This window comes from Ahaetulla prasina, chromosome 17, assembly GCF_028640845.1.
Source record: "Ahaetulla prasina isolate Xishuangbanna chromosome 17, ASM2864084v1, whole genome shotgun sequence".
NCBI classification, from domain to species: domain Eukaryota; kingdom Metazoa; phylum Chordata; class Lepidosauria; order Squamata; family Colubridae; genus Ahaetulla; species Ahaetulla prasina.
In genome coordinates this window covers 7,175,763-7,200,475 of record NC_080555.1, presented here as the reverse complement: position 1 = coordinate 7,200,475, position 24,713 = coordinate 7,175,763, and the positions used below count along the sequence as shown (strand labels likewise).

The window sequence follows — 24,713 nt, the reverse complement described above, 5'->3', positions numbered from 1 at the left end:
AATTATGAATATTCTCTTTGTACAGTTGCATTACTTCGGCCAAAATCCTTCCAGCCGTCTCTCTCAGCAGCATCCCAAAATATTTGGGAAGGACTTACCGCTGGTGTTAGGGCGGGGGACTCCATGTTTCGGAACGGCAATGCGGCGTGGAGATTGCGCTTCTGTGGTTCCGACTGTTGAGGAAGGTAAACAACAGGTAACCATGAACGTCAGCTTCAGAAATGCCCACTTTTTTTTAAAAAAAAAGACTTGTTATTTCAGAGAGTCTAGTTGCAATGGATGGCTGTGAAAGTTGGACCAGAAGGAAGGCTGAGCGCCAAAGGATGAAGGCCTTTGAACTCTGGTGCTGGAGAAGACTCCTGCGAGTCCCTTGGACTGCAAGGCGAACAAACAAGTCAGTCCTAGAGGAGATCAACCCTGACTGCTCTTTAGAAGGCCAGATCCTGAAGAAGAAACTGAAATACTTTGGCCACTCAATGAGAAGGAGAAGAGAAGAATGCTGGGAACGATGGAGGGCAAAAGAAGAAGAAGGGGACGACAGAGAAGGAGATGGCTGGATGGAGTCACTGAAGCAGTCGCCGTGAGCTTCAATGGACTCCAGAGGATGGTAGAGGACAGGAAGGCCTGGAGGAAGGTGGTCCATGGGGTCGCGATGAGTCGGACACGACTTTGCAACTAACAACAACAACATTTCAAAGAGCAATTCTGGTTGTTTCGAAGAAAAATTGAGGTTTTTTTTTTTTTAAAAAAAAACACTGTTCCTTTGAATAGAAAAGAAATAACAGAATAGAACAACGTAACATGGTGTAGGGTTTCCTGCCTGAGCAGGGGGTTGGACTAGAAGACCTCCAAGGTCCCTTCCAACTCTGTTGTTATTATTATTATTATAACATACGTTAACATTAACAATAAAGCTGGAAGGGACCTTGGAAGTCTTCTAGATTTGTGATTTGTTTTGAGCTGAAAGTGCAAACATGTGGAATTCTTCAAGGCTTCCATTTTTAGCTGTTTCTAAACCAGGGGCATCCAGCTTTAGCCACTGTTAAGATTCATGGACTTCAATTCCCAGAATTCCCTAGCCAGCACCAACATTTCCCCCCCCCCACCCGTTGATTGGCCCTAAATCACTCCGCTGGCTGGGGAATTCTGGGAGTTGAAGTCCACAAGTCTTAACGGTCGCCAAGGTTGGGCACCCGTGTTCCAAATCTTTATTTTAACCGAATAACAGCCTTTTGACCACATTAGTCCTGAAACAAGGAAGGTCATCGCATCTCCTCAAAAGTCCCAATCCGTTTTAATGGGACTTTATTTGCCTGACATACTAGACCAGGCCTGAGTTGATGGGCATTGTAGTCCAAAGCCCCTGAAGGAGGCCCTGCTCAGCTGCTCAGTCCCAACTAAATCAAAGGGACTCTTCCCCACCACTTCTCAGGATAACTCTTTCAAATGGGGCTGCCCCCCTTCTCCGTCTCCCGTTGTTTCTTTAAACTTTGCCACCTTTTTACCTGCAAAAGGTGTTTTCTGTACGAAGTTCTTAAAAGTGCCCAGGGTCCGTTTGCGCTTCTCCTCAATTCGATGGAAATCGCCTGCCCAAGGAAGAAAGGTAGGGGGGAGTCAATTTAGATAGATAAGATAGATATTTTTTTAAATTATGCCTTTATTATTTTTATAATTGACTTAAAACACCTAATATTCCTTCCTCTTCCTTTTCTCCCGACAACAACAACCCTGTGAGGTGGGTCGGACTCAGACTGACTGGCCCAAAGTCACCCAGCTGGCTTTTATGCCAAAGATGGGGCTAGAAGTCACCGTCGTGATTCGCCCCAAACCACTCAGTTGGGTTTCAGACCTAAGGCAGAATTCGAACTCCCAGTCTCCTGGTGATTGGCCCAAAGTCACCCAACTGGCTTTCATTCCTAAGGCAGGACTAGAACTCCCTGTCTCCTGGTGATTGGCCCAAAGTCACCCAGCTGGTTTTTCATTCCTAAGGCGGGACTAGAACTCCCAGTCTCCTGGTGATTGGCCCAAAGTCACCCAGCTGGTTTTTCATTCCTAAGGCGGGACTAGAACTCCCAGTCTCCTGGTGATTGGCCCAAAGTCACCCAGCTGGTTTTTCATTCGTAAGGCGGGACTAGAAATCCCAGTCTTCTGGTGATTGGCCCAAAGTCACTTAGCTGGCTTTCATTCCTAAGGCGGGACTAGAACTCCCAGTCTCCTGGTGATTGGCCCAAAGTCACTCAGCTGGCTTTCATTTCTAAGGCAGGACTAGAACTCCCAGTCTCCTGGTGATTGGCCCAAAGTCACCCAGCTGGCTTTCATTCCTAAGGCGGGACTAGAACTCCCAGTCTCCTGGTGACTGGCCCAAAGTCACCCAGCTGGTTTTCATTCCTAAGGCGGGACTAGAACTCCCAGTCTCCTGGTGATTGGCCCAAAGTCACCCAGCTGGCTTTCATTCCTAAAGCGGGACTAGAACTCCCAGTCTCCTGGTGATTGGCCCAAAGTCACCCAGCTGGCTTTCATGCCTAAGAGAGGTCATCTTCCGTGTCATCCAAGTGATCAAACTTGCTGTCATGGGTAAGGCAGGACTAGAACTCACGGTCTCCTGGTGATTGGCCCAAAGGGACAGAGCTGACTTTCACAACTAAGATGGAACTAGAATTCACAGCCTCTGGTTTGTAGCCTGGTGCCATAATTACTAGACCAAACTTATTTTTGTGGATAGAAAAGATTTCACTTAATTATCCTGCATTCGGCAGACACTCAAAGGATCAGCAGCTGCAACCATATACAGTAGTGGCCAAAATTGTGGCAACCTTTTGGGAAAAGTGTATTTTTGAGGTTGATGGCTAATAACACCACTTTTTTGGGGAGTTTCAAAAGATAATCCTATTCCACTGCTGGAATGGCCTGGGAATAGCCCAGACCTTCACCCAATTGAAAAATCTAGGGAGCCGACTAAAGAAACTGGTTAGTCAGAAGTGACCCAGCAATAAAATCCAGTTAATAGAAGCAATCCTTCAATCTTGGTCTCACATGATAACAGTTGCGGAACTAAAAGACTTGGTTCATTCCATGGGAAGATGCTGTAAGACCATCATTCATGCTAACTAAGTATTAACTGACGTGGTGATCAATTTTGTATATCTCGTTTTTTTTCTACGTGATTCACTTTTCTCCTTTATACTGTACCTGCTCTTCTAATAGCAAATCCTTCCTAAAAGTTATTGCATTACATTCTTGATTAAATTATCTTTCCATTGAGATATAATTTTATGGTACTACTCCAAAAAAAAAAAAAAGTGATGTTATTAGGTAGTTTTAGAAAATACACTTTTCCAAAAGGTTTCCATAATTTTGGCCACTACTGCATGCTTACTTAGCCCAGAATAAGCCAAAATATAACTCTGAATGGATTGCGCCCAATTTACGCACTTCTGCAGTGACACAGCTGTAGTATTTCCCGTCCCCACCATTGCTGGTGACTGACGAAAGATTGAGATTTCCCCCTGATCTCCCCGACAACGATTACACATTTTAACGAACGGGATACCTTCATCCGGGAGATAACGGAACTCCATGGAGCCACTGACTTCTTTGTCGGAGGGCCGGTGCAGCTGCATCTGGACCGTCACGGGCTCGCGGATGGTCTGATCTGCGTAGGGTGGCGTCTTGAAGACAATGGCCACCTGGCGGTGGACGTCAGCCTGCGAGAAGGACCCTTTCGCTTCCCAGGTATCCTTGAAAAAGCGGACTTCGATGTCCTCTGGAACAGAAAGCAAGTGTTGTGGTCCGTCAACAGCCTACAGAACTGGCAACGGAGTCGGACAGCGATGAGGCCGAGGTGAGGCCAGGGCCATCGGGGAGTGAGGTGTGGACTCCAGAGACTGACAGTAGTGAGGCAGAGGAACAGGAGGAGCCTGTTCCTAATGCACGCATGAGAAGAGCTGCCAGAAGGCAAGAGCAGCTCAAGCAGAGAGGACAACTCTGAAGTAAGGCCAAGAGATGACTGGCCCCTCCCATAAGGCTTAAAACAGACCAGCAACGGCGTTTGAGCTTTGCTGGAAAACAACGCTGTAGCTGCATCTTCTGCTTCGTCTTCTGCTTCGTATACGTATTTGTTTTTGTGGCTTCTGGACGTTTGCAGGGAAGGGCCTTTGGCAGTTTGCCTAACTGGACCAAGGTTTGTGAGATAACTGAGGAATTTGTGTTGGGAGGCATTTGTTTTATTTTGAGTTGAACGACGCTGGGAATGAAGTAATTCCCAGCTGTTCGAATAACGTTTGTTTTTCCACATAGTTTATTACTACCTACTTGGGTCTGGGTCACAACAGCGGGAGAAGCCATCAAGGGAAGGGAGGTTCCTTTCCCTGAACTGACATAACGCTTACAAAAAACACATGGCTGGGCGTCACGAGAAGAAAAATGCACAATAAATAAATAAATAAAACCAACATTCGGGAAAGCCCAAAGGTGCTTTTTTTCCCCCGAAGGCAACTGGACTTCCTTTAGTTTTTCCTTGAAGACATCTCGCTTCTCATCCAAGAAGCTTCTTCGGTTCTGACTGAATGAATTGGTGGAGGATGGAATGATTTATATTCCTTGCAGTCATCTGGTCGTTGGTACTCTCTCTGAGGATCGTTGAGGCCACTTGGAGGTTTATCTGTGCCCTCAGGGTCACCCGAATAGTGCAAATGGGTTTGGAGCCCTCTTGGAACTGCTGAAAGGAGTTTTAGTGTGTTTCAGTGTGTTAACAACACGGTCCCTTTCAGCAGTTCCAAGAAAGCTCCGCACCCCTTTGCACTATTCGGGTGACCTTGAGGGCACAGATAAACCTCCAAGTGGCCTCAACGACTCTCTAAAAGGGTGCAAATGACCAGCTGCCTGCATAAATCAAGACATTTCGCTTCTCATTCAAGAAGCTTCTTCAGTTTTGACTGAATGGTAGAGGATGGAAATGTTGTGACCTAGGCTCAGTTAGGCATTACAAGAACTCAATTAGTCCTAAAACAACCCTATTTTATTATAACAGCTGGGAATTACTTCATTCCCAGCTTCGTCCAAATTAATTCCAAAACACGTCCTTCAGAAAAAGTCCTTCAGGCTTATCACAAACCTTTATCTTCTTTGGCACCCTGCCAAAGACTTTTCTTGGCAAAGCCCCACAAAGTTCAGAAACAAGAGACACCGACTGGAAACAGATTTAGCAACATTGCTTTCCAACAAAGAGCCCAAGAGCCGTTGCTGCTCTTTTAAGCCTTATGGGAGGGGCCAATCATCTCCTGGCCTTACTCCCGAGTCGTCCTTTTTGCTTTAGCTGCTCTTGCCTTCTGGCAGCTCTTCGCATGTGTGCATTAGGAACAGGCTCCTCCTGTTCCTCTGCCTCTCTGCTGTCCGCCTCTGGAAACTCCAGAGTCAGCACATCGCTCCCAGATGGCCCTGGCCCCTTCTCTGCCTTTGATGCAGAGTCTTCGTCCAGGCCTTCCCGACTCCAGGCCTGGCCCACTGTCCTCCCCAGCCTCCTCACTGTCCGACTCCGCTGCTAGCTCCATGGGCTACTGGCGGACCACAACAGGAAAGATTTATATTCCTTGCCTGTCCTCTGGAGAGAGGGTCGTTGAAGCTACTTGGAGGTTTATATGTGTTTATCTGTATTTAAGGTCATCTGAATAGTACAGATGGGTGTGGAACCTTGGCACTGCTGAAAGGAGTGCATTTTACACCCATTTGCACTATTCGGGTGATCCCGAGGGCCCAGATAAACCTCCAAGTGGCCTCAATGACTCTCAGAGAGAGTACTAACGACCAGATGACTGCAAGGAATATAAATCCTCCCATCCTTCACCATTCAGCCAGAACCGAAGAAGCTTCTTGGACGAGAAGCGAAACTTCTTCCAGGAAAAACAAAGTCCAGTTGCCTTTGGAAAAAGCACATTTGGGGCAACCGGGACCTGGATGTCGGAGACTCTTCATAGGATCTGGAAGATTTTAAAAAAATTCCCTGGGGTGTTGGGGAAAAGTCCTACCTTTTTGGACTTTGTCACAGAGAAGGAAGATTTCGTCTCCCCCCAGGCAAGTCCCCGAGTTGCGGTTGACGCGGCAGATTTTCAACTCGGCTGTATTGGGCGCACCTACAGAAAGGTTTAAAAAAAAGAACACAACCAAAAACCTCAGGACAGGTCATTCTCGACTTACGACCGTTCGTTCGGCGACTGTTCGAAGTGACAGCAGCACTGAAAAAATTGAATTATGCCTGGTCCTCATACTTATGACTCGCTATTGGATCTGTATGGCAACTTGCAAAGCATTCCTGGCCTGCTGTCGAGTTGCCATAGCCCGGGGGTGGGGGATGGGAAGCAGATACACATTCCATGCTTATCTCTCTCAAGGCTGTATCCCAGGGTTACCTACAGCAGCCGGAGGGGAGTGACTTCTACAACCTGCGAAATTGCTCCGTTGGCGAATGTGACTGATGACACACCCTAGGGGGAGGCGGGGGAAACAGGGTCATAATTGGGGGGGGGGTTAAATTATTTAGGGTCAGAGCTTGGCTTCCCTTGGGAACCTGCCGACATGAAGCTCCAAATAAATAACTGGATTTCGTTTGAAGCTTGGCTCGGAGGCTCATGATTTAATTAAGGCATCCAGTTGGAATCCTGACAGGTAACTCAATCTATTCCTCTAAACCAGGGGTGTCAAACTCGATTTCATTGAGGGTTGGATCAGGATTGTGTTTGACCGTGGGGGGCCCAGGGTGTGTGTGTGGCATAGCGTGGGGCGTGGCCAGGGTGGGCGTGGCCAGCTCAACGTCACTCGTGTCAGGGGACACCTGTGGTGGCCAAGTGCTAAGGCAGTACTTCCCTCAGACCGTCCCTCCTTCTCATTATAATTTCCTTCCTTCCTTCCTTCCAAACTAATCAAGGAGAGAAGCAACTTAGAACTAAGGAGAAATTTCCTGACAGTTCGAACAATTAATCAGTGGAACAACTTGCCTCCAGAAGTTGTAAAGGCTCCAACACTGGAAGTTTTAAAGGAGAGATTGGATAACCATTTGTCTGAAGTGGTGTAGGGTTTCCTGCCTAAGCAGGGGGTTGGACTAGAAGACCTCCAAGGTCCCTTCCAATTCTGGTATTCTCTGTTTCCTTCCTTCCCCTCTTTTTCCTTCCCTCTTCATTCTCCTTTCTCCTTCCTTCCTCTCTTTCCTTCTTTTTCCTTCCTTGATTCACTTCCCATCTCCCCTTCTTTTTCTTTGTCTTTCCCTTTCTCCTTTCCTGTCCCTTCTTGCGTGCTCAGATGCAAAAGGGAAAACATTTCTCCTTTTTGTTTCGTTTTTAGTTTGTTTTGCTAGTCCTTTGCTAGCCCAGCTGAGCTCCGTCTCTGCTAGCAGAAACACCCAGATCCGGCCCGGGGGCCTTGAGTTTGACACCCCCGCTCTAAACCAAAAGGTTCTGGCCATCACTCACGATTGTCGTAAATCGGTTGGGAGACCACCAGGGGCAGCTGAATCAAATGCCCCGTGCCCGCATCTCGAATCCAGACCTGGAAACAGAGTCGAACTGCATTCAGGTCGTAATCTCCTTTGAGCTCCTCCATGGGCACTGAGGGAGAGGAAAGAGAAAAAGAAATGAAAATGTCAGGAGATTTTGAAAACCATTAGAGGATTAAAGCTACCCAGAGACCTGGATCTTATTATCGTATGTGGTGGAGATGTGGAGAAGCAGAGAAGTATTGGACGAAAATAAAGACATGGTTGGAAAAGGTGATAAAACAACGTATTGAGTTAAAACCAGAATGTTCTTTCTGCGCCAACTTAGCAAGCTCAAACTGCCCGAGGAGCTGCTGATCCAGTTCTACAGAGGAATTATTGTGTCTTGTCATCTGCACCTCCATAACTGTCTGGTTTGGTTCCGCAACCCAACATGACAAGCAGAGACTTCAGAGGGTCATTAGAACTGCAGAAAAAACAATAGCTACCGACCAGCCAGTCCTTGCAACTACCGGTTCGGCGAACCAGATATAAAAATTAGCATCCGGTTCCCCCGAACCGGCTGAATCCCACCCCTGCCACACACCCACGCGGCTCAGCCTTCCTTACCATTGAACGGGTTGTTCCCGGTCTCGATCCGTTTGGCCACGGCCTTTTCCAGATCTCGTTTCCGCACACACTGGATTCCCAGGTTCTGGAAGCTGGAGGGGGGGGGAACAAAGGCAAAGTGTGAGTGTCCCACTCGGGAAGGAAACGAGGCCATGAGGCGATGATGCCCTTGCAATTTCTACCTCCCAATTCCTCCGGCTTTCTTGCCCAGGTGTCCAGAGAAAAGAGGCGCAAAAGCTCCAGGGACCCACCTGTGAATGGAGCGCTCCGGAGATAACTCGGCTTCATAATAGCCTTCTTTGCAATCCTTGCCCACCAGGTCGTGGGGGTGAGGCCGATGGGGGGCTTCCTTGGTCACTAAGGAGATACGGACCTTCCCTGGGCCCTGGTAGTTCTGAATCTGGAGGCAAAAGAGGGAAAGAGTTCGACACGGGCCAGCCAGACGTGTCTCAAGGTTGCACCTCCTCTGTTTGGCTTCCCGGGGGCGCGTTCGCAAAATGGCTGCCCATCAGGGCGAGCGTGTCCGGGTGTCACCTTATCACCCAGCTATATGGTAGGGAGGCTGCCCAGGAAGCGTCCATCATCCCCGTCTTCGCGGCAAACGTCCTGGGACCACGGTTCAAAAATTTTAGCGACGGGTTCTCTGCCCGGGTTCCTGGGTAGGCGTGGGCATGATCTAGTCAGCCTCCTGCACCACGGCGGAGGTGTGTGTGTGTTTTTGCCCTCTCTGGGCTCCGGAGGCTTTCCTTGAGCTTCCGGGAGGGCGAAAACAGCCTCCCCAGGCTCCGGAGGCTGGAAATGAGGCCTTTTCCAGCTTCTCCTGAACTTCCGGTAGACCCGTTTTTCGCCCTCCCCAAGCCTCCGTACGGGACCTGCACTTACCTGCATCCAAAACGGGCTGCGTGGGGACTCCTGGGAGGGGCAGGGTGGGCGGGGCGGGGCCAGCCAGGAGTGGGAATTGGGGTTTTTCCAAATTGCACAGAATCTTAGCTAGAGGTTCTCACGAACCCCCAGCAGCCCATCCCTGGCTGTGACATCACACCAAGTTTTCATTTGGCCAGGAGGATGGCATGAGAAGGGATTTTAAAAGCAACCCAGTTGCAAAGGCTTCTGGGAAATGGAGTCTTTGTGGGCAGGTGAGGAAGAGGAGCCCGGAAGGCTGACCTTGATGGTGGGGTGCGTCTTGGTGGTGTCGGTGCTGCGTTCCCCGGGGATGGAGCCAGCCAAGCGGCCCTCGCACTGGTAACGGAAGCGCATCCCACGCTGTTTGGGCTGCTCGATGATTTCCACCATGGGGTTGCTGCTGGGAGCGGGTTCTTGAAGGAGGGAAGGAAGGAAAGAAAGGGAAAAGAGAAGGAAGAAGGAAAGAGAGCACGGGAGAGAAGGAAGGGAGGAAAAAAATCAGAGGTGTAAAAGGAAGGAAGGAGGGAGAAAGGGAGAGGAGGGAAGAAAAGAGAAATGGAAAGGAAGGAAAAGAGAAAGAATTGAGAAAGTAGGGGGAAAGGGAGAGAGGAGGAGGAAAGAAGGAATGAGAAAGAAGCAAGGAAAAGAGAAGGAAGGAAAGAAGGAAGCAAAGAAAGAATGAGAAGGAAGGAAGGAAATACAGGAAGGAAGGAAGGAAAGAAGGAAGGAAATATAGGAAGGAAGGAAAGAAGGAAGGAAATATAGGAAGGGAGGAAGGAAGGAAGGATATATAGGAAGGAAGGAAAGAAGGAAGGAAATATAGGAAGGGAGGAAGGAAGGAAGGAAATATAGGAAGGAAGGAAAGAAGGAAGGAAATATAGGAAGGAGGAAGGAAGGAAGGAAATATAGGAAGGAAGGAAGGAAGGAAATACAGGAAGGAAGGAAAGAAGGAAGGAAATATAGGAAGGAAGGAAGGAAGGAAGGAAATATAGGAAGGGAGGAAGGAAGGAAGGAAATACAGGAAGGAAGGAAAGAAGGAAGGAAATATAGGAAGGAAGGGAATTAATATAGGAAGGGAGGAAGGAAGGAAGGAAATATAGGAAGGAAGGGAATTAATATAGGAAGGGAGGAAGGAAGAAAGAAAGGAAATATAGGAAGGAAGGGAGGGAGGGAGGAAATATAAGAAGGAAATATAGGAAGGAAGGAAATACAGGAAGGAAGGAAGAGAGCAAATGAAGTATTAATACTGTAGAAGACAACACCTTTCCCAGGCCAACACACTGCCCGATTCACTTAATAACTATAGTGATTCGCTTAGCAACCATTGGCAAAAAAAAGGTTGTAACATCGAATAACAACTCCCTTAACCGCCTTACTTAGCAACAGAAATGCCCTCTTCCAATTGTGGTCATAAATCAAGGTCTATTTATACCACATTTTGAACGCGGCATTTCTGCCTCCCATCAAGACTGATCGATTCGAAGCCAACGCCTCCAATTTCCCCCACGTATAAGAGGAGGTAGATAAAATTTGGAAGTTGTGGGGGGGGGGGAGAGAAATTAAGGAGAGAGAGAGAGGAAAAAATAAATAAAAGGAACGAATTTCCCCTCAGATTTTAAAAAAACACAGTTTGTAAGAGGCCTCCATGATTGTCTTTCTCAGATAATAATACACAACGGCACAATTTTCTTAGCAGCTCAGGCCTTCTTCCCTCTTGCTTGAAAACCGGGGATTTCCTAAATCCTAACTTTGAGCAACACTGGAATTTTTGCCTCTCTTTCTTGAATAACTTCAATTACCAGCTCAGGGTTCGGCTGCCCCCGTGCCGTGCAAGCCTTCCGCCCCCACCTCTCTTTCTCTGTTTTGTTTGCATTGTTTGGAAGCCAAAGGGAAAAAAAAAAAAAGGAAGTATTGGCCCACCCGGCTTAGGAAAAAAAGAAAAAGAAAGAAAAACACTCAAAAGCAATCTCTGACAAAGGGAAATCCCCAAAACTTGCTGGATTGTTGACGAACTGATGGTCATGAATGAGAGAGGCCAATAATAATAATAATGATAATAATAAACATTTCCTGGCAGGGAATTTTCCCACGTTTGAAAGACCTGCTCGGCTGCTTCAGCTCTGGAACTTTCGAATAGAACAGAATAGCAATGGCGAACCTGTTTAGCACCCAGTGCCCAAACTGGAATGTTGCGTGCATGTGTGCGTGCCGGAGCGCCAGAAACCCGAAGACCAGCTGGCCGGTACACGTGTGCGCCCCAGCCAGCTGGTGTTTTGGTTTCCGGCACATGCATGCACACCAGCCAGCTGGTCTTTGGGTTTCCGGCACGTGCATGCACGCCAGCCAGCTGGTCTTTGGGTTTCCGGCACGTGCACGCACGCCAGCCAGCTGCTCTTTGGGTTTCCGGCACGTGCATTTGCACCAGTCAGCTGGTGTTTGGGTTTCCGGCATGTGAATACGTGCCATCCAGCTGGTCTTCATGTGCGCCGGAGCACTGGAAACCCAAAGACCAGCTGGCTGGTGCGGGCATGCCTGTTTTTTGGCCATTTATGGCCATTTTTTTTGGGTTGTTCTCAATCCGAAAAAAGGCCTGAAAACTTACAATAAACGGCCTGAAAACAACCTAAAAAACAGCCCGGAAAAGGGCCTGTTCTTTGGCCGTTTTTGGGCCATTTTCCAGTGCTCTGGCGCCCGTGAAGACCAGCTGGCTAGCGAGCATGTGCGCACTGGAACCTGGAGGAACAGTTGGCGATGGCACGCGTGTCCACAGAGAGGGCTCTGGCACACATGCCATAGGTTCACCATCAGGGGAATAGAATATAGAATAGAATAGGATTCTTTATTGGCCAAGTGTGATTGGACACACAAGGAATTTGTCTTTGGTGCATACGGTCTCAGTGGACATATATATATATAAAACCTCAGAAAACATACATACATACATATATATATATATATATATATATATATATATATATATATATATATATATTTGTTTTCTGAGGTTTTCACGGGTGTTTGTATATAGGTCTTTGGTTGTTCGGGTTTTCTCCCGTGTAAAATTGGAAGTGTCTTGGCGACGTTTCGACGAAGTCTCATTCGTCATCTTCAGGCTTCAGCTTCGTGCTTCTGGGAGCAATGTGTGATCGCAGCTGTTTCTTCCTTTTAACTGCTAGTGGGGGTTTGAACTGATTGGGTGGGAGCTTGGCTGTGCTCTGATTGGATGGGGATTTTTCTGTGCTCTGATTGGCTGGGGGTGTGTCCTGTTTGGGTGGGGGCTTGGTTGTGCTCAGTTTAGTCTGTGTTGCAGAGGGATTTGAGCTGGTGAGCTGCATAGCTGTTGTTTGGCTTTGTGGTCGTGCTACATCTTCATAGTGGGTGTCAGTCTGCTGCATGTATGGATTGGAGGGGTTTGAAATGGCTAATGTTGCAGCTGCGGTCTGGCTTCTGGTCCTTGGTCGTGCTTCATGATCAGTGTGGGTTTGGGTCTGCTTTCTGGGTGGAACTGATTGGGTGGGAGTTTGGCTGTGCTCTGATTGGATGGGGTGTTTTTTGTGCTCTGATTGGCTGGGGGGGTTTCCTGTTTGGGTGGGGGCTTGGTTGTGCTCAGTTTAGTCTGTGTTGCAGAGGGATTTGAGCTGGTGAGCTGCATAGCTGTTGTTTGGCTTTGTGGTCGTGCTACATCTTCATAGTGGGTGTCAGTCTGCTGCATGTATGGATTGGAGGGGTTTGAAATGGCTAATGTTGCAGCTGCGGTCTGGCTTCTGGTCCTTGGTCATGCTTCATGATCAGTGTGGGTTTGGGTCTGCTTTCTGGGTGGAACTGATTGGGTGGGAGTTTGGCTGTGCTCTGATTGGATGGGGTGTTTTTTGTGCTCTGATTGGTTGGGGGGGGTGTCCTGTTTGAGTGGGGGCTTGGTTGTGCAAGTGCTTTTTTTTTCCTTTTCAGGAGGCAACTGGTCTTTCCTTGTTTGTTTTTCTTTTGAAGACGTTTCACTTCTCATCCAAGAAGCTTCTTCAGCTCTGAAGCTTCTTCAGGCCTCTTCCATTCCCCACCATCCTGTCAGAGCTGGAGAAGCTTCTTGGACGAGAAGCGAAACATCTTCATAATGGAAAAAAAACCCGAGAAAGTCCAGGTGCCTCTTGAAAAAAAGCAGCACCTTTGGGATACAGGTTGGATTAAACCATGCCTGAAAAGTGGTTGAATTGGTGGCTGAATTATATATAATTGATATTATATATATAATTTAAAAAAAAACTAATATGAGGAAAGGCCTGGAGACTAAAACATATGAAGAACGGTTGCAGGAATTGGGCTTGGCTAGTCTAAAGATAGGGACGCGATGGCTCAGGGGCTAGGACGTTCAGCTTGTCAATCGGAAGGTCGGCAGCTCAGCGGTTCGAATCCCTGGTGCTGCCGTGTAACGGGATGAGCTCCCTTTACTTGTCCCAGCTTCTGCCAACCAAGCAGTTTCGAAAGCACGTAAAAATGCAAGTAGAAAAAATAGGGACCACCTTTGGTGGGAAGGGAACAGCGTTCCATGCGCCTTTGGCGTCGAGCCATGCCGGCCACATGACCACTGAGACGTCTTCGGACAGCGCCGGCTCTTCAGCTTTGAAACGGAGATGAGCACCGCCCCCTAGAGTCGGGAACGACTAGCACGTATGTGCGAGGGGAACCTTTACCTTTTACCTAGTCTAAAGAAAAGAAGATTCCAGGAGGGATATAATAGCAGTCTTCCAGTATTGGAGGGGCTGCCCCAAAGAAGGGGGGGGGGTCAATTTATTTTCCAAACCACCAAAAAGGCAGGACAAGAAGCAACAGATAGAAACTAATCCAGGAGAGAAGCAACCTGGAATTAAGGAGAAACTTCTTAACTGTGAGGACAATTAACCAGCGGAACAGCTTTCCACCAGAAGTTGTGAGTGATCCATCACTGGAGGTTTTTAAGAAGAAACTGGACAGCCACTTGTCTGAAATGGTACTTAGAGGGTCTCCTGCTTGAGCCGGGGGCTGGACTAGAAGACCTCCAAAGTCCCTTCCAGCTCTATTCCGATTCTAACAGGCATTATTTGGAGAAATATATATATTTTTAACAGAACACTTGGAACGTACAACTTACCATGAAGGCCCCAGCTTGGTGGGAAAAGCAAAGGAAGAAGATCTGAAAGAAAAAGGGGGAAAAAATAGTGTTTTTTCCATGTTTGGTTTTGCCACACTTTTGTTTAAACCATCATTGGTTGGATTTAAGTCGGCATTTACTGGGTTTACAAGTCCTGAGCCACTACGATTTGTATTATGTATGAAAGCGTTCCATCATTCCAGAGGAGTTGGATTTCAACAAGTTTGAGGTGAAACGGGACCTGTGCCAACAAATTTTTTTAAAAAAAAATAAACTAGAATGCTAGTCCTCATTGTTATAAACAGCTGGCTTAAATATGGAATGCAGAAACGCCTTTTACCAAGACAAATGATTTTTCCATTATTATTATTTTTCCCCACAGATAGTAACAATTGGGTTTCTTAACCTGGGTTTAGGTATTGTCGGAATGTTTGAAAAAAAAAAAACCCAGTTTTTTCCACGGCTTCTGGGCATAAAATCCATTCGCTCTGCCCCACTATTTTATTTTTTTATTTTTTTATTTAATCAAATTTATATACCGCCCTATCTCCGGAGGGACTCAGGGCGGTTAACAGCCATGTAAAATATACATAAATACAAGTTAAAACCCCAATTAAAAAACTTATTACATACGGCCGAATATTAAAACCCCAATAGAATAATAAAAACCCCATTAAAACCAAATTAAAATTTAAAATCCTAGTCCAGTCCTGCGCAAATGAAAAGATGTGTCTTTTCTACAGGTAGGGCTCAACTTACAACCAAACAAACTGAAGTTTGTTTATTTATTTATTATGGAATTTATTGGCGGCCCATCTTGTATCCAACGGCTCTAAGCGGTTTCAACAGAAGTGACAACAGCAATGAAAAAGCTGACTTTACGACCGATCCTCACACTTACAACGACGTCCCCACGGCCACACGATCGGAATTTGGGCCGTTTGGGAAGCGACGTTCCCAGCTGGCTGCTTCTGACCAGCGAACTCAATGAAATAAAGACCGCCTGGCCCGTGTGTAACGACTGCGGTGATTCGCTTAACGACGGTGGCAAAAAAAGGTTGCCAAACGAGGCAAGCCGCCTTGCTTAGCGACGGGCATTCTGGGCTCAACGGTGGTCGTACGTCGAGGACCACCTGTGCCGCTCGAATCCGAGATGCTGAAGACGGAAATTTTGAAAAGAGAAGCAGAAGAGTCGGCGTTGAGCCCAAAAGGAGGAAGTTGCAGATGAAAATATTTGACGGCCAAATATTTCACAGACTGGCAAGTGGAGTCAGAGGTGAAGGGAAACACACAACTATAAGAACTTCTTAAATGTCTTAAAAAATAGGTTTGTTTTTTTTCTAGCCAGTTGAGGCTAGTGGCTGCTCCAGTTATACTTTTGAAGTTTGCTTTTGTTTATTTGTTCACTTCTGAAGACATTTTGAGGTCTAGATCACCTGTGGTTTCAAGGTTTTTCAAACTTTAAGATGAGTGGACTTCGATTCCCAGAATTCCCACATCCAGTATGATGGCTGGAGGAACTCTGGGAGTTGAAGTCCTCCCACCTTAACATTCTGGCTGGGGAATTCTGGGAGTTGAAGTCCACCCATCTTAAAACATATTGGCTGGGAGTTGAATCCAACTTGTCTTAAGCCATACTGGCTGGGGAATTCTGGGAGTTGAAGTCCTCCCACCTTAAAACACGCTGACTGGGGAATTCTGGGATTTAATAGCTTTGGGATTGAGAAGTTCAGAAGAATGAAGAGGCGGCTGTAATTTGGAAATGCGGTGGGTGGGTGTGATATTCTGCTTAGATTTTGCATTCCAACGGATTTTCTGAGCATGTGAGTTTGTTAAATAAACTAGAATTGGATTCTCTCTGTCTAAATGTTTGGTTCTGTCAAAAAACAGGTTCCAGAATTAAAGCCAATTTCAGCTCCCAAACTCTGAAATGGGATTCCCTCAAAAAAATATATATATATATTTTCCAGTGTTCATTTTCCTAAGCATGCTAGCTAATGCCAGTCTTTTTCAATTTTAATTCTTTGGCAAAGGAAACGCGGAGGAATTTCAGGTCTCTTGGCAAGCAAGCCAGGAAAGACAGTCAGTGGCCTTTTGGCTTTATATTATCATCAAGCGGTATTAAATGCAGGTCAAATATATCTCTGCTGCAGCCTTCTTCCTTTTATCATTTTGCAAGCTGACTTCTGTTTTTCTTCTTTTTTAACAATTGGGGAAAGAGTGACCCGAGGGGTCATGAGTCATGACCTACGGAGCCCTTTTCCTCTCCAGGTAATCCGGAATCCTGAAAACTGAAATCCCAACCTGGTTTGAAGTCACCAACTTCCAAAACAAACTAGGGGATTGTTGACATCTTAATTTTGAACAACAAATGTACTTTTTCCCCCCCAACTCCATGTTCTTTCCCGACTCCCCATATCCTAATCCAAGTTTAAATTGCAGCATGCACGCCTTGTTTTAATCCTAGTTTAAATTTTAATCCTAGTTTAAATTTTAATCCTAGTTTATAATGGCAGCATGCACAGCTAGCTTTAATCCTAGTTTAAATTTTAATCCTAGTTTATAATGGCAGCAGGCACTGTTAGCTTTAATCCTAGTTTAAATTATAACCCTTGTTTAAATTTTAATCCTAGTTTAAATGGCAGCATGTAATGCTAGTTTTAATCCTAATTTATGTTTTCACTAAATGGTAACACTCATTCCCCATAACTCCTTTGGGTTCTGAAATTTCAGAAGATATTGGGCTGTGAAGCCGCTGAGGACTAGAAAACTGGTCCCAGACAATGAACGTTGCGAAGCTGAATGGCATTCCTGGCTGGGCTATATTCCACATTCCTTAGATTTCGTAGTTACAGATACCAGATACACACCCCGTCACAACAAACAATTAGCCTCTTAGAGCAGCCAAGCTCTGTGGTTGTAAAACGTTGGTACAAATTTGGCGGCGGTAATTGGAAGAATAGTATGTGACTTTAGCCAAATTCTTGAGGACTAGAAACCAGCTCCAGTCAATGATCATTGCAACGCTGAAGGGGCTCTTTTCCACATTCCTAAAACTTCCTAGCACAGCCTGGTTCAGCAGACGTGCTAAAAAAATGTAAATAACCCGTGGGCCACAAACACAACATACTGCAAATGACAACACACACACATACACACCCTGTACATTTTAAGTCAAAAATCCAACAGGCTCAACTTTTCCAACGCGGGACAGCTAGACTTGATGGGCTGGAGTACAGGCAGTCCTCGACTTATAACAGTTCGTTTAATGACCGTTAGAAGTTACCACAGCACTGGAAGTCGTTTCCGGCCTCCGGAGAGCCTCCAGGGGGGGTGGGGAAGCCTGTTTTCGCCCTCCCTAGACTCCTAGAAAGGCTCTGGAGTATGGGGAGTGAAAAACGGGCCTTCCAGTCCCACTGGAAGTCGTTTCTGGCCTCCGGAGAGCCTCCAGGGGGGTGGGGAAGCCTGTTTTCACCCTCCCCAGACTCCTAGAAAGGCTCTGGAGCATGGGGAGTGAAAAACGGGCCTTCCAGTCCCACTGGAAGTCGTTTCCGGCCTCCGGAGAGCCTCCAGGGGGGTGGGGAAGCCTGTTTTCGCCCTCCCCAGACTCCTAGAAAGGCTCTGGAGCATGGGGAGTGAAAAACGGGCCTTCCAGTCCCACTGGAAACTGTTTCTGGCCTCCGGAGAGACTCCGGGGGGTGGGTAGGGAAGCCCATTTTCGCCCTCCCCAGACTCCTAGAAAGGCTTTGGAGCCTGGGGAGAGGGAAAAACGGGCCTTCCCTACCCACCCCCAGAGGCCCGAAACAGCCTGTTTCCCGACTTCCGGTGAACCCAGAAGGCCCAAAAATCAGCTGGGCTCACATGCCCACAGATATGGCTCTGCATGACACCTGTTACACACACGTCATAGGTTCGCCATCATGGCCCTATGCCATTTCTGACCAACGGCAGTCCGGTCTCTTCTTGAAAGCTTCCAGGGGTGAAGCTCCCACAACTTCTGAAGTCAACGGAGAAGCCCGATTCACTTAACCACTGTGTGACTAACTTAACCGCTGCAGTGATTCACTTAACAACCGTAGCAAGAAAGGTCTTTAAATTCACAACTGCTTTCACTGAGCAACAGAGATTTGGGGCTCCGTTGGAGTCGTAAGTCGAGTGCTATATCTGTATCATTTCCATCACCCTCCGTTTGACTCATTCAAGTAGGTTTAGGTTGCTCGGTCTCCCTGCCTATCCTACCTTGCTGGGTTGTTGTGAGAATAAAGTGCACCTGTTAGCAGGGAAAAATCATTGTTTTTTTCCCGCCTAGGAAATTGGGTTTGCAGGAACGTCATAGAGATAATCCTCAACTTATAATCCGTTCATTGAGTGACTGTTGGAAGTTATAATAGCACTGAGAAATGTAACCTACAATTGATCCTCACACTTATGACCATCGCACGATCCTGATGGTCACGTGATCAGAATTTGGGAGGTTTTTTTTTTCCCAACCAGCATCATATTTACGATGTCTCATCCAGCTTATGACGAGCAAAGTCAACGGGGGGCGGGGGGGGGGGGGCGGGGAGAGCCTGATTCATTTAATGACAGGATTCACTTAACGAAACTGAACCCTCCATGGGCGAAAAGATCGTAAAACTGAACGCAACTCGCTTAACAACCGACCTCATTTAGCAACGGGAAGTCTGTTTCTCCATTGCGGTCGTAAGTTAAGGACTGACTGTATTCTTAACTTCCAAGGCCTCACAATCTCTGTTTCTGAAATCGTGATTTTTCTCTTGCTGATTTTACATAGAGCTGGACTTATTTTTTTTATTAAGGCAGAGATTTATTGCACGCTCATGACTTCGATACTATTTAGTTACTGATTTGTTTTATTTCCTGCCTCACCCTATTATTGATGGAAAGACCGGATATCTTTTATTACAAGTCACCAGTTTAGCATTTACCTGCGTTGAGACGAAAACCTTTTAATCTGGAATTAAAACGGAATCCTTTTTAAATTCCTCCTTTCTGAAGGATGCACTCGTATCAGTGGAATTCCTTGATATTACTGAATTTTTTAGATCAGAATCATTGCAAGCCGAGCACCGTAAAAGTTTATTATTATTTATTAACCTAATCCTGCGTAGCTTCTTTTCCAAAAACACCACACTACTAACCAGAGCATATAAAACATTTGCTAGACCAATTCTAGAATACAGCTCGCCTGTTTGGAACCCTCACCACATCTCTGACATCAATACAATTGAGCGTGTCCAGAAATATTTTACAAGAAGAGTTCTCCATTCCTCTGAAAACAACAAAATACCTTATCCCACCAGACTTGAAATCCTAGGCCTAGAAAACTTGGAACTCCGTCGCCTTCGACAAGACCTAAGTTTAACTCATAGAATCATCTATTGTAATGTCCTTCCTGTTAAAGACTACTTCAGCTTTAATTGTATCAATACAAGAGCAACCAACAGATTTAAACTTAATGTTAACCGCTTTAATCTAGATTGCAGAAAATATGACTTCTGTAACAGAATCATCAGTGCTTGGAATACTTTACCTGACTCTGTGGTCTCTTCCCATAATCCTAAAAGCTTCAACCAAAAACTTTCTACTATTGACCTCACCCCATTCCTAAGAGGACCATAAGGGGCGTGCATAAGCGCACAAACGTGCCTACCGTTCCTGTCCTATTGTTTTTCTTTTCTTCTTCCTATATATATATTGATGCTTATACCTCCTAATATTTACTCATATATATGTTTATATACTATTTTTTATCCTTTTTATCCTTTTATCCAACATCCTTTTTATATGATGTTGTGACAAAAATAAATAAATAAATAAAAAATAAAATAAAAAATAAATAAAATTATGGCCAGTATGATTATTTAACATGGATTTTTGAGTTGCAATTGTAGAGTCAAGGTTGCAAGGCAAATGGAATAATCATGAATGCTGGCTGATAGAAATTTGTAGAAAAATGGGACTGTAATTTTACAAATATGGACATATATTTGTTCGTTACATGTTAACCATTATTTTTATTGAACTATTTTAATTAAGGTATCCAAAATCATTGGGAATTCAGACAGCAGTTAATTCAGAAGAATTAACTCAACAAATATGTTCCAACTTCTTTTAGGCATTGTCCTAAGAAAGTTACCGAGACCAGTTAACACAAAAGGAGAAAAACATCACACATTATACGTGTATAAAAACACATATTTGCACACACACATATAAAGCCACAACCTTCACCCATCACACAGGTCTGGGAGGAATAGAACCTCCAAGGTCAGCAACAGTCTATCGGTGGCAGAAAAGGGCACAGGTGAGTTACAGGTCCGCTTCCTGCTAAAGTCAATAATCACCACTACCAAAAAAATATAAATCAATCAGAAAAATCTCTCTTGATGTCTTCCTTTTATTTTTTTTAAAAGATACATTCTCTATATTTTTATCCAGAACATACACACATACGCTCCTCTCTAATTTATTTATATAAGATGTACTTATAAATTATGTACAGGTAATCCTCGATTTACAACCACAATGGAGGCCAAAATTTCTGTTGCTAAGCGAGATAGTTAAGTTTTGCCTCGTTTTACGACCTTATTTTTTTGGCCACTTTCGTTAAGTGAATCACTGCAATGTATTGAATTAGTAACATGGTTGTTAAGTGAATCTGGCGTCCCCACTGACTTTGTCAGAAGGTCGTAAAAGGGGATCACGTGACACCCCCCTCCCCCCCCCCGGCCCACTGCGATCGTCATAAATATGAGCCAATTGCCAAGAGTCCAAATTTTAACCATATGACTGGGGATGTTGCAACGGCCATAAGTGTGAAACAGTCACCCTTTTTTCACCGTCATTGTAACTTCAAATGGTCACTAAATGAACTGGAAATTGAAGTCTACCTCTATTTGTGTATCAAAATTTATATGCCACCCATCTCACTATCAAACGATTCTGGGCCATTATCCTAAGATAACAATATAAAGCAATTAGAACATTAAAAACATTTTAGGCAGCTATAAACACACACACACACACACACATAGTATATACAGATATATGCTATGAATGCACAGCATTAAAGTCCTTGACTTACAGCAGCTCATTTAGTGACCATTTTTCACAGTTATGGCCATTTTGCGGCATCCCCATGGTCATGTGATCAAAGTTCGGATGCTTGAATGGGTAAAAAACTCACTTAAGAAATGTCTCACTTAACAACATCCATTGTGATCGTAAGTCGAGGACCACCTGTGTAGACATAGAAATATACCGATGCTAGAAAAATAACAGAAAATCAGAGCATGACCTTAATGGATTAATGAAATTCCTAAATAAAATCAGGAATTCAAGACATATTTTGTCCACACGCTTTGATTAACCCATTTGCCACCCTTCATTTCTAAAGAGCCAGCAGCTTAAAGCCAATTCAAAACAGTCTAAAAATACAATTTAAATACACACACACACGCACACAAAGTGAGAATACCCCAAGAGACTCAAACAAGGAAATAGCGAAGTCCTCATAAAGTCAGAATCTTTGCAAAGGCAACCTTCCAGGCGATTTTCAGAAAAAGCCACGCAACTGGTGAGTTTTTTTTAAGGCAGACACTAACATGTGTTAAGCAAGGAGTGCATGTGTTGTGTTGTGTGTTTGTGAATCACTCAGGCCTGATTTTTCAGGATATTGTTACTTAACTTTGTTTTCTTCACTCCCCATGTGCTGCTTTTTCAAAGAGGCACCGAAGGCCAATAACAAACACAAGCCACAAAACCGTCTTCGAAGAAAACAACCGAGTCTGGAATGGACAACTCCCAGAATTCCCAGCTGCTTGTTCCCATTTTCCTAGGAATTCTGGGATTTGCAGTTTCTCAATGCATCTACACCAAGGGACTCCAACCTGGGCACAACTTTAAGCCTGGCGGACTTCAACTTCCAGAATTCCCCAGCCAGCTTTGCTGGCTGGGGGATTCTGGGAGTTGAAGTCCTCCGGGTTTAAATTTGCCAAGGTTGGAGCTCTGCTGGCTGGGGGATTCTGGGGGTTGAAGTCCTCCAGGCTTAAAGTTGCCAAGGTTGGAGCTCTGCTGGCTGGGGGATTCTGGGGGTTGAAGTCCTCCAGGCTTAAAGTTGCCAAGGTTGGAGCTTTGCTGGCTGGGGGATTCTGGGGGTTGAAGTCCTCCAGGCTTAAAGTTGCCAAGGTTGGAGCTCTGCTGGCTGGGGGATTCTGGGGGTTGAAGTCCTCCAGGCTTAAAGTTGCCAAGGTTGGAGCTCTGCTGGCTGGGGGATTCTGGGGTTGAAGTCCTCCAGGCTTAAAGTTGCCAAGGTTGGAGCTCTGCTGGCTGGGGGATTCTGGGGGTTGAAGTCCTCCAGGCTTAAAGTTGCCAAGGTTGGAGCTCTGCTGGCTGGGGGATTCTGGGGGTTGAAGTCCTCCAGGCTTAAAGTTGCCAAGGTTGGAGCTTTGCTGGCTGGGGGATTCTGGGGGTTGAAGTCCGACAGTCTTAAAGTTGCCCAGGTTGGGAGACCCCTGATCTACAGTTAAAGAAGATGCTTCAAAGCACAAAGAAACCCCATCCAGGTTAGGATGGGGGAGATCATCTTTTGAAGCCATTGAAAAAGGGTCAGGGTGAGTCAAGAGACCCCTCCAGATGGTCTCATGGGGTCCCTGCCCCGTCCTTCTTTACATCCCCTTCCCCTACGCCCTCCCCTCTTATTCCCTCTCAAACAAAAAACTGAAAACACAATTTTCTTCCAAAAAGGAAGAAAAATAAAACAATAAAATGAAATAAAATAAAATAAATAAAACAATAAAATGAAATGAAATAAAATAAAATAAAATATAAAAATATAAATAAAAGAGAGGGAATGGCAGGACATTTCCTACTCAAACAGATGGAGCATTATTTTTTTCTAGGGAATTCAAGTAGTCCTCGAATTACAACCGCTTGTTTAGCGACCCTGTGAAGTTACGACCACCCTGAAGGGGGAAAAAAAACCCAGACTGGTCCTCACACTTACGACCGCCGCCGCATTTCTCACTGTTCTGGATCACAAGTTTGGGCGCTGTATCTATAACAGTGGCAGCATCCCAAAGTCCTCTGTGGCCGCCATTTGCAACCTTCCCAGCCCGATTTGACAAGCAAACAACAACAACACCGGGGGGGGGGGGGAATGCCAGATTCACTTAAGGACCGGCATGATTCACTTAACAACTGCAGTACAACCGAGGCCCAAGAAAAGGTTGTAAAATCAAGCGCGACTCCCTTTCCAAACTGCCTCGCTTAGCAACAGAAATTCTTGTCCCAAATAGCGTCGTAAGTGGAGGACTCCCTGAATGTGTGTGTTGTTGATGATGGAGGGGGTTCATGCCCCCAATGAAGGGAGGGGAGAAAAGGGGGGGGGCTGAAAGGAGGTGTTCCACAGGTGCCTGTGGGAGGAGGGGCAGAGCCCCAAAGGGAGGGACGGGGAGGACAGAGAGAGGGGAGGGCAAGTCCTTTCTTGGAGGGAGGGGTCTGATTCCCCCCCTTAATCAAGGGAGGGGAGAAAAGGGGGAGGGCTAAAAGGAGAAGGGGGTCCCCTCCACCGCAACCACAATTACCCCTTTCTTGGGGGCTCTGATCCCCCCAATCAAGAGGGGAAGAAAGGGGGTCCCTCCATCACAGCTACAGGTGCCTGGGGAACCCCAAAGTGGGGAGACAGAGAGGTGAAGGCTGCTCCTTTCTTGGGGGTCTGATTTCCCCTAAATCAAGGGAGGAGAGAAAAGGGGGGGCTGAAAGGAGGGGTTCCACAGGTGCCTGGGTGGGAGGGGCAGAGCCCCAAAGGAAGGGATGGGGGGACAGAGAGAGGGGAGGGCAGCTCCTTTCTTGGAGGGAGGGGTCTGATTTCCCCCTAAATCAAGGGAGGGGAGAAAAGGGGGAGGGCTAAAAGGAGAAGGGGGTCCCCTCCACCGCAACCACAATTACCCCTTTCTTGGGGGCTCTGATTCCCCCAATCAAGAGGGGGAAGAAAAGGGGGGGTCCCCCCTCCATCGCAGCTACAGGTGCCTGGAGGGAGCCCCAAAGTGGGGGGAGACAGAGAGGGTGGAGGCTGCTCCTTCCTTGGGGGTCTGATCCCCCTAAATCAAGGGAGGGAGAAAGGGGGCTGAAAGGTTTTCCACAGGTGCCTGTGGGAGGAGGGGCAGAGCCCCAAAGGAAGGGATGGGGGGACAGAGAGCGGGGAGGGCAGCTCCTTTCTTGGAGGGAGGGGTCTCATTTCCCCTTAAATCAAGGGAGGGGAGGGGGAGGGCTAAAAGGAGAAGGGGGTCCCCCCCACCGCAACCACAATTACCCCTTTCTTGGGGGCTCTGATTCCCCCAATCAAGAGGGGGAAGAAAAGGGGGGGTCCCCCCTCCATCGCAGCTACAGGTGCCTGGAGGAGCCCCAAAGTGGGGAGACAGAGAGGTGGAGGCTGCTCCTTTCTTGGGGAGGGTCTGATCCCCCTAAATCAAGGGAGGAGAGAAAGGGGGTTCCACAGGTGCCTGGGGGAGGCAGAGCCCCAAAGGGAGGGACGGGGGAGGAACCCAGAAGGGGGGGGCAAGAGGAGCCAAG

At 46.5% G+C, this 24,713-nt stretch overlaps 1 protein-coding gene across 1 annotated transcript in view; it reads right to left on the bottom strand.

Moving 5' to 3' along the window:
• Positions 1-24,713, bottom strand: part of RELA (RELA proto-oncogene, NF-kB subunit) — a 29,288-nt gene that overhangs the window by 4,263 nt on the left and 312 nt on the right. The window contains exons 2-10 of the mRNA XM_058160267.1: positions 14,118-14,159; positions 9,257-9,408; positions 8,344-8,492; positions 8,093-8,184; positions 7,461-7,595; positions 6,024-6,128; positions 3,551-3,763; positions 1,506-1,586; positions 99-173 (exon numbers count right to left, since the gene is read on the bottom strand). Of these exons, the coding sequence (XP_058016250.1) occupies positions 99-173; positions 1,506-1,586; positions 3,551-3,763; positions 6,024-6,128; positions 7,461-7,595; positions 8,093-8,184; positions 8,344-8,492; positions 9,257-9,408; positions 14,118-14,159 (1,044 nt within the window). The remainder of the gene's footprint in view (positions 1-98; positions 174-1,505; positions 1,587-3,550; positions 3,764-6,023; positions 6,129-7,460; positions 7,596-8,092; positions 8,185-8,343; positions 8,493-9,256; positions 9,409-14,117; positions 14,160-24,713) is intronic.